We start from the raw sequence: 9,062 nt of genomic DNA, 5'->3' as shown, positions 1-9,062 counted from the left end.
ATATCGATAAAAATAGCAATCAAATTAATGTATTGTTTCGAAGTACATAATTTATAGCCATTTTAATTTCCAAACAAAAGATATACATATACTAAAAGACCAATGACTTTTTAGTTTTTACTTCACAACTTAAAATGGCATTTTTACTTGTATGAGCAATCAACTTCAAATGGCAGAGCAACTTTACAGGCTTAAAAGTTATAGTAAAAGATTTTTAAAACAATTTTACTATTTTCTGGCACCAAAATAAACCATATTGTATGCATAGAGTTCGGTTGACATTTAGCACTAGCAATATGATTATTTTATGAGAAGTTGAAAACATAAAACATGCGACATTAGACCGCGGGGTATGTGCGTTGGTTGGGGGCGGGGAAGCCACGTAACGCTGCTTTAGCCACACCGGGCCAGCGTGGGTAGCGGTGTTGCCCCGCTGGCTTGGCTATGACATGGGGCGGGTTGGGAGATGATATGGATGGCTGGGATTGGCTAGACAAAGTTGACCGTTTAGGGTAGTCGTTACCCAACGGCTAGACTATAAAGAAAATATATATATGTTTCTTTTTCAAAGTTATAAAGACTCACCCATTTTTTAAAACTTTTACCACTCTACTTTTCACCTTCTTCAATCTCTATATTTTTTTATAAATTCAACCCACTTAATCCTCTACAATGTATCCATTTAACCGAAACCTCGACCCGAACAACCCCTTTGCTTTCTAAAAGAACCCGAGGTTCTCGGCATTGAAAATTCTTCGTAAACTAAATCACACGTGTATATGTTGACATTTAAGAGATATACAGTCAAGAATCCTAGCCCGCCACAAAACTGCCAACCACCAAACCCGACCCAAATACCCCTTACTCGCGGCCAACCACAAGGTTTTGTATACTCACCTTGTCCCGAGCTAGCAGGAATTGCGTCGTATATAGGGGCGTGCTTACACGAACTTTCCATACGACGATTCATCTATTCCAACTAACCTTTCCGAACCCAATTCCGTACCCGAAACACAACCGCAAGACATTGGTGGTTCGTCATCCAAGCCGGCCAAAAAAAAGAAGTCACAAAAAACGGATGAAGAGAAAGCAATAGCGGCCGCTCAACGAGTACAAAAAAAGTGGACGACTCAAGAAGAAGCTACTTTGACAAGATGTTATATCGACGAATCGCAAGATACGATCAAAGGTATTTTATATATAACAATATTATTTTTTTCGTTTTATTATAATTTTTTTAAAACGACTAAATTTTTTTTGGAATAGGGAATGCACGACACCGCACAGATTTTGGGATGCCATTAAAAATCATTTCATATACAAATGCAAAACAAGGAGGTGTATCGTGAAAATGATAGCCTCTCGTCTAAGTGGAGTGACATAAATACACGGGTCACCTTGTTCAATGGTTGTTTCCATAAGGCGAAGAACTCGCCAAGGAGCGGTGAAATTGAAGCCGACTTTATCCAAAATGCTATGGTCTCGTATAGAGATAACAAGAAGGCCGAGTTCAAGTACATGCATTGTTGGAATATATGTACATACGCTTCTAAATGGGCGACGGCCCCTACTACTAACGAATCAACCTCATCCAAAAGGGCAAGAACACCCTCGTCCCAAGCTCAATTCGATGCTCGTGATCAAGAGCTTGATCTAAGTTTGGATGATTTTGACAATTCTCTTTCCCGCCCACCCGGTAGAGACACTTCAAAAAAGCGGTTTCAAAGAGGTAGATCGGGCTCGACATCGGGTTCGGCCACTAGTTCGGCTTCGGATAAAGGGTTGTACACCGACCAGTTGTAAGAAATTGGGACGAAAATTGACACATTCATTTTCATACAACAACAAAGGGTCGAGGTGAAGAAAAATATCCAAGTGGCTCGCAAAAAAAAGGCATCTCACAAAGAAAAACTTGCGGATATGAAGTTTCTCGCCATGAACGTCGATCACCTTAGAGGCGCAGAATGGCAACGACGTTGGAGATGAAAAAAGAGATCTTACAAAAATATAACATGGATAAATGATATGATGAAGTTTTATTTTATTTTATTTTAACATACTTGTTTTTTTAATTTAATATGTAGTTTTTTTATACAACAACAAATGAAATTTTTATTTAAACTAATAAAAATTTCATTTGTTGTTGTAAAGCACTTGCATCCTCAAATTTCACATCATGTGTTTGCTACACAGGGTAATGGTATGAAAGACCACATACTGTAAGAATATTCACAAATGGTTATACTGATTCGTTGTATAACTAGGCACTTATAAGCCACCAGCCGCATGCTTAATTCCTTCGGTAACCCACTTGTTTCCCCTATCCGACTTTTAAATCGAAACTAAGTTTGTTTTTCACTATTGGCAATGCATCGACTTAAAAGTCGGGTGTTAGAAACAAGTGGGTTACCGAAGTAACCATGAGGCTGAGTTGGCTTATAACCACCTTATCATGAAACAAATTGGTATCGCGTTTGTGAAGATGCAGACGGTATGTGGTGTTACATACCGCTACCCGGCGTAGCGTAAGATGCAGACGGTATGTGGTGTTACATACCGCTACCCGGCGTAGCGTTTTAAGATTTCATGATTCTTGTAGCGTCTTTTGTATGTATTCGGTTGTTTAGCCGAACGAAAAAGTTAGACATCACCGGAGATTTATGTAAAATTTTGTGATTCGTTTAGTATCATACTAAACAAACATTCTCGTTTGTCATGAAATTAACCTTTTAAGCCAATATATAATCGATTCTCGTTTGTCATGAAATTAACCTTTTAAACCAAAATATATAATCGATATATGTGTTGAAAGTACACAATTTTGTAAAATCAACCATAAAATATCATATTTTATGATTCTTTTAGTATCATACATTCATACTAACAAACATTCATCAATAAACGTGTTGAAAATACACAATTTTGTAAAATCAACGATCAAAAGTCAAATTTTGTGATTCTTTTAATATCATACTAACAAACATTCTCGTTTGTCACAATATTTACCTTTTAAACCAATATATAATCGATAAACATGTTGAAAATTAGAGGTGGCAAAATGGATGGGTCGGATTGGATTGGTTGTTGGGTCGGGATGGGTTTGGGTTAGAATGAGTTTGGGTGAAGATGGGTAAAAGAAAGAAGAAGGTCAGGATGGGTTTGGGTTAGAATAAGTTCGGGTCAGGATGGGTTTGGGTCAGGATGGGTTGAGAATAAATCAATAATAATAAAAACTGAAAAAAATTATAAAAATTAAAAAAAAAACGAAAAAATTTTTAAAAAAATATAAAAATTATAAAAAAAATAAAAAAACGATCTGCACTTTTCCTGCATAGCTTGATCGGACACATGTAGCACTCCGAGCTATATTCCGAGTTAAAGATGGTACCTATGATGGTAGGTCCATATGAAGTATGCTGGTAACCTGGCAAAAATGCTTGGTTGGGTTTAGTCATTGGCCTAACTGAGTGACTTTATGTGTCTTTTCAACTTTGTTTAGTTTACAATATGGGAATGTCACCTTCATGCCAACCCTACTGTTATGCCACCATATAAAAATGCAACCATGCTGTTATGCCAATCCTATAAAAATGCAAAGGGTTACCCATATGAACAAATACACATTATCTTAACCCATATGAGCAGCAACAAATACAAAATTATACCATAAAATAGGTGATAAGCAAAGTCTTTAAACCAAAACAGTGTGCCATAAAGATACCAAAATAGATGCCAATGAGTGCAATCAAGTATGAAAAAACATTGAAAAAAACAGGTTTTAAACCCCTCATCAAAATAATAACTTAACCTTGGTTACTAATCTTGTGCAGTTAAGCATGTTGATAATGATTTAACTTGTAAAGTAACACATGACCTGCAGCATTACCCATAGCCATCATACCGCCACCCGGACTGAAATCCAAACACCGCGCATACTGCAAGTTCCGGTTTGCTGGCGGCCAGTTTGAAAAAACCGTAAACGAAGGTATATGCACCAACTTCATACTGTTCTTTTTCATGCTCGAACAAACCGCTAAAATCTGCGCATCATGGTTAAACTTCATGAAATCTATTTTCGTCGTTAGATTCTCGATGGTTTTAACGGGTTTTTTGTTTCCGCCGAGAAACTCATCCCGGTTGTAGACGTTAACAATCCCGCTATCAGAACCCGCTGCGAAGAGGTTTCCGGTTGGAGTTGTGGTTAACGCGGTGCCGGTTATACATCCTTCGTCGACACCCTTGTGGAAACACGTCATGGTTCTAAGATCCCAATGGTAGATTTGACCGTCACCGCCGGTGCTCAGCAGCTGTTGACCGCCGTTAGCGAAAGTCAAAGCACGTGCGGTCCCGTTCATTTTTAAAGTTCCGATAAGTTCTTTCGTTTTGGTTGAAACCAATAAGATATACCCTTCGTTTCCGATAAACGCGATTGTTTTCGAATCCGGTGAGATTTCGAAACTTTCTAAACTTTTTTCTTCTCGCCCGACTAACGGACCGATTTTATCGGTTTTCGCTTTGACCAAGTCCAAACTGTAGAAAAACTTTCTCCTTCCCGATAAAATAACCTGAGAACCGTCAGGTGTGAACGACGCTTTTCTGATCGGACAATCGTCGAGAAAGATGGTCTGAATTTTTGTGTTCCGTTTTCCATCGATTTGGAAAAACCGTAGCTTTTTGTCTAACCCGGCAGTGAGAAGCAACTGCCCGTTTCTATGAAACTGAACGGAATTGATCGGCCCATGTGACGGGTCTTGTGCGTTTGCATCAACCAATCGAGCGTATTCAAGTAACCCCGGTAATAACTTTGATTTACCCTTCACGACAAGATCTTCATTGGTCTGAAAGATGGTATCGATATCCCCATTATCTTGATCACTGTCGCTATCTGATGTGTCGTCTTTTGCTTGTGAATCGAAACGGGCCCATTCTGTAGTCGGGTTTAGCTTCATGTGTTGAGCCCGTAACCGTGATACGTATTCGGTACCCGTGATTATACTCTCGTCCTCTTCTTTCCGCATCTTTCTCAATCGGTTGACTTTCGCTATGTTTATGTTGACCTTTTGTTCCTCTTCATCGACCCACACGGGTTTTCGTTTGGCATTATCATCTGCACCGACTATTTCTCCCTTTACTACATCATCTTCATAAACAGACAGCACACTGTTGGCGGAACGATCCGTAAAGAAAAGGGCAGAATCGTCATTTGGTTCATCGACTTCTTCACTATCGTTTCCGAAGGTGACCGGTAATAAAGAACCAAACAAGGCGTTTTCGAGTTTTTTCATTTCAGCTTCTTGCTCGGTTACAGCTTCTTTGCTCTCTTTTCGTTCTTTCTTTTTCTTTTTTGGCTTTACGGAATCCAAACCTTTTAAATTGTCAGGTTCTTGGACTGAATCTAACGGGTCAAGAGCTGCCTTTCTTTTGGGCTTCTCGCTTTTGTCTTTCGGAACCACATTTTGTGAAATTAAAGTAGCCATAGCTGTTACCTGCACGATTAATCACTTAAAGTATAAGCTATGTGTATGGATACAACTTGAGAAATGTCTTATGAGAGCTGTTCAATTTGAAAGTAAGGTTTCCGTTTTACCAGACGCAATTACTTAACGCACGGTACACATGTTAAATTGATCAAGTTGCCCATACTGGGTTCCTCAGGCAAATTATAACATGAAATAATCAACAATTAAGACAAAGAAATATTAATAAGCGTCATCTCCTCGTGTCAAGATTATTTATTTCTTTTGCGTATTTGCCCTAAAACCCATGTAGATGTTGATTATCAACTACATGTAAATTAAACACCACTGCTGCAAATATTATACATGTTCAGTTGAATCTAATCAATGCTTAACAAACCCATATGATATAATAACTTAACTAGCCCTAAATTTATCAGAAACAGTAAACCCTAATAAAACCTTAGCATCAACCCACCAAAATTCATCATCAAGATCAGATTTTTAACAGAAACCCTTAACTACCAGCTAAAATTAATAACACCCAGATAAAATTTTGATGGAATTTAACTGTCAATAATCTCAAAACTATGGTATATGATAAGAACACTAATAAAGATCGAAGCTTTTCTTACTGTACGGTGTTAATCAACCAAACCCACAAAGATTTCTCAACAACTCAATCAGTATCAATAAACAAACACAGAGCAGTTAATCAGTAACAACGTATGTATAAACTTCGACTGAGGGTAAAACAAAACCGGATGAATGATTTTCCGCTCCTTTGCAACAGGGGCCGACGACGCAGCGTGGTGGTGGCGGAGGGGAGATGTGTTGTCGGCGGTGAAGGCGGAGGTGGAGGTGGGAGAGGTGATGTCGGGCAACCGGAGGTGGGGGAGGGGAGATGTGGTGTCGACTGGGAGGAGCAAGTGCTAGGGTTTCAGAGTGTTTTGAATGAGCAGAAGGATAGGATGAGAAGTAGGGCTGAGCAATTTATGGTTTCGAACCGCCAAAACCGGGGAACCGAACCGTATTGCTATATTTCGGGTCCGGTTCCGGTTCTTAAATTTGAGAGAAAACAGTTCTTGGTTTGGTTCCGATTATAACCGACAGTTCCGTTTAAAGAACCGCTAGAACCAGTTTAGGTTTAAACTTTCAATTATATGTTCAAAAACCCTATTATTTATTTAACCTTCAAACATTATAATTAAAAAATGCTTATAGGATTAAAGAATATAAAAAAAAAAGTTGTTACATAACGTTTAAATAAAGTTTTTGTAATGGTTAACTAAAAGTTTTTTTTAGTTAGCTTTTGTTTTTTACATTGTATACTTTCTTTTCATGGTTTGAAACATTTTATTGTTGCCATTTTTACTTCGATTGGTTTGAATTGTGGATGTTGTAACTCTTAGGTATATGTTTTAAACGGTTTGATTGTTTTAGTTGTTTTTATTTTGTTGTTAGTTCTAGGATTTAATTAACAACCGGTTCCGGCAAGAACCGTTTAACCTGGTTCCGAACTGAACCGGAACCGTTATAATGCAGTTCGGTTCCGGTTCTTATATTTAGCATTAAACGGTTCCAGTTCGGTTGCACAGCATTGAGTAATGAGAATAGCTCTAGAAGAGGGGAGTCCTGATCTGCGCGAGGAAAAGGTCTAGAAGACCTTTTTTAACGAAATCACTTCAAAAAAAAAACACACTGCAGACTCAAACGTCTGCGTGTGGCCTGTGTGGGGCAGACATAAGAGGTCCAGAAGTACTTTTCACAAAAAACAAACACCCCCTAAGACTCATGTTTAAATCCGAATATTCATTCTCATTAGTAGTCTAGATGTCTTTGTTATTGTTACAAGACGTAAAACGATAACTTTCATGCACTTGCTATGGTAATAGTACATATATTTCTAGAACAAAAGAAGGATACACATCAGAAAATAAATAGGAATAGGATGTTTATAACCCTCTTAGATGCATATAGCACAATCCTTTGGTGTAAACAATCGAATAAACACTATGAACACCTTCCGAAAACAATTTCTAACAAAAAAAACAATTGCATTTAAATGCCTTTTTCAAACATTACACTATCTACGTATTAGAATATGTTCTGAATTTCCAGCCAAAAACAACATTGAATTCAAGCATAGTTGTGAATGGCGAATGCTACATAGCAAATAGCGATACACTCGCAAAAAAAAAAAAAAAAAAAATTTGTATATGTATATCATATCAAAATACCTTGGTATATATGCTATTAGGGGAGGGTTATCTTGAGAACGCTAAATATTGCGAGAACCGTGAGAACGAATGAAAAAACCAATCAAAATCAACTTTTTTAATACAAACCTCGTTGTAATTAACATACAACATCAAAAAAAAGAATTTACAACATCAAATAATTCATTTCTCCTTTCAAAATCACTCTTTTTAGATTTTTTACATATGTGTAAATATAACAGGTTTACACATGTGTAAATGACAAACTTACACATGTGTAAATTTTCTTTATTTACGAATTCACGTAAATTTGAACGTGTAAATTAAATTTCTAACATTGTATTCGAATAATAATGATAAGTGTAGAAAAAAAATTTGAATTTGAATTGTTTTTGACCAAGTTCTTGCGGTTTTTTCATTTGTTCTCACGGTTCTCACACTATTTAGCGTTCTCATTTAAACCTTTCCCTATGCTATTATACATGTATATTTAACAAAAACCTAAATTCCAGCTATTTTATAGCCATATTTAGTAGCTATTTATATTAAAAAAAAAAACAAAAAATAAAATAAAATGTCGCTATCATCGCTATCTCGCTACAACCCTAATAGCAAGCCCAGACCTATACGCTACACTCGTTATTGACAACTATGAATTGAAGTAGAAAACAAATGACAGAAAAATATGAATACGTAATCAAATTCTAGCAAATAACAACAAAAGAATTAATTTCAATTTTCAATTTTAATAAATTTGTATACCAACCCTATCCAGTGAATCAGTGATGCACATACAAAAACTAACTGCAAGAGTATGATTTGATAGTTACCTGCCTACCGACGACGATTAAATTAGTGGCGGAAACGGTCACGGCGGAGCGAACGAAAGTAACGGCGGCCGGAAACAGCAACTCGGTGGAGGGAAACGGCGATTAAGGAGAACAAGAGGGGTTTAGGGTTTTAGTTTGCCTCGCGGTCAAAATTTTGACCCGTTTTGCCCTTTCTTAGAATAAATGGTATATTGAGTAAACTGCCATTTTGGTCCCTGTGGTTTGGTCACTTTTACCACTTTAGTCCAAAACTCAAACTTTTTGCATTTGGGTCCCCATGGTTTCAGTTTTACTGCCATTCTAGTCCAAAAATGAAATCAGGTCATATTTGTCTTATAAAATCCTGCTATTTTATCCTTTTTCGTAGGGGCAAAATGATCATTTTTTTTATAAATAAATACCATATTTTATAAGACAAATATGACCTGATTTACCCCTGAGGAAAATGACAAAATTGCAGGATTTTAAAAGACAAATATGACCTGATTTCATTTATGGACCAAAATGGCAATAAAACTGAAACCACAGGGACCCAGATGCAAAAAGTTTGAGTTTTG

General features: G+C 37.1%; 2 protein-coding genes across 2 annotated transcripts; one reads left to right on the top strand and one right to left on the bottom strand.

The window, feature by feature from the left end:
- Positions 1–1,323: 1,323 nt before the first annotated feature.
- On the top strand, positions 1,324–1,803 carry LOC118487414 (glutathione S-transferase T3-like). The gene has a single exon (XM_035984247.1). The coding sequence runs from the start codon at positions 1,324–1,326 to the stop codon at positions 1,801–1,803; it is 480 nt and encodes a 159-aa protein (XP_035840140.1).
- Positions 1,804–3,638: 1,835 nt separating this feature from the next.
- LOC118487350 (U3 small nucleolar RNA-associated protein 18 homolog) lies at positions 3,639–8,664 on the bottom strand. The gene is made up of 2 exons (XM_035984122.1): positions 8,506–8,664; positions 3,639–5,486 (listed from the first exon to the last, which is right to left on the bottom strand). The coding sequence occupies exon 2, from the start codon at positions 5,475–5,477 to the stop codon at positions 3,831–3,833; it is 1,647 nt and encodes a 548-aa protein (XP_035840015.1). The 5' UTR covers positions 5,478–5,486; positions 8,506–8,664; the 3' UTR covers positions 3,639–3,830.
- Positions 8,665–9,062: the final 398 nt, after the last annotated feature.

This window comes from Helianthus annuus, chromosome 15, assembly GCF_002127325.2.
Source record: "Helianthus annuus cultivar XRQ/B chromosome 15, HanXRQr2.0-SUNRISE, whole genome shotgun sequence".
Lineage (NCBI taxonomy): Eukaryota > Viridiplantae > Streptophyta > Magnoliopsida > Asterales > Asteraceae > Helianthus > Helianthus annuus.
Note: the sequence above shows the minus strand (reverse complement) of the source record. Positions and strands in the feature narration are given on the sequence as shown.

Bases quoted from the DNA above. Each gene is read 5' to 3' on its own strand.
- LOC118487414 (XM_035984247.1), top strand. From the start codon at position 1,324: ATGCAAAACAAGGAGGTGTATCGTGAAAATGATAGCCTCTCGTCTAAG.
- LOC118487350 (XM_035984122.1), bottom strand. From the start codon at position 5,477: ATGGCTACTTTAATTTCACAAAATGTGGTTCCGAAAGACAAAAGCGAG.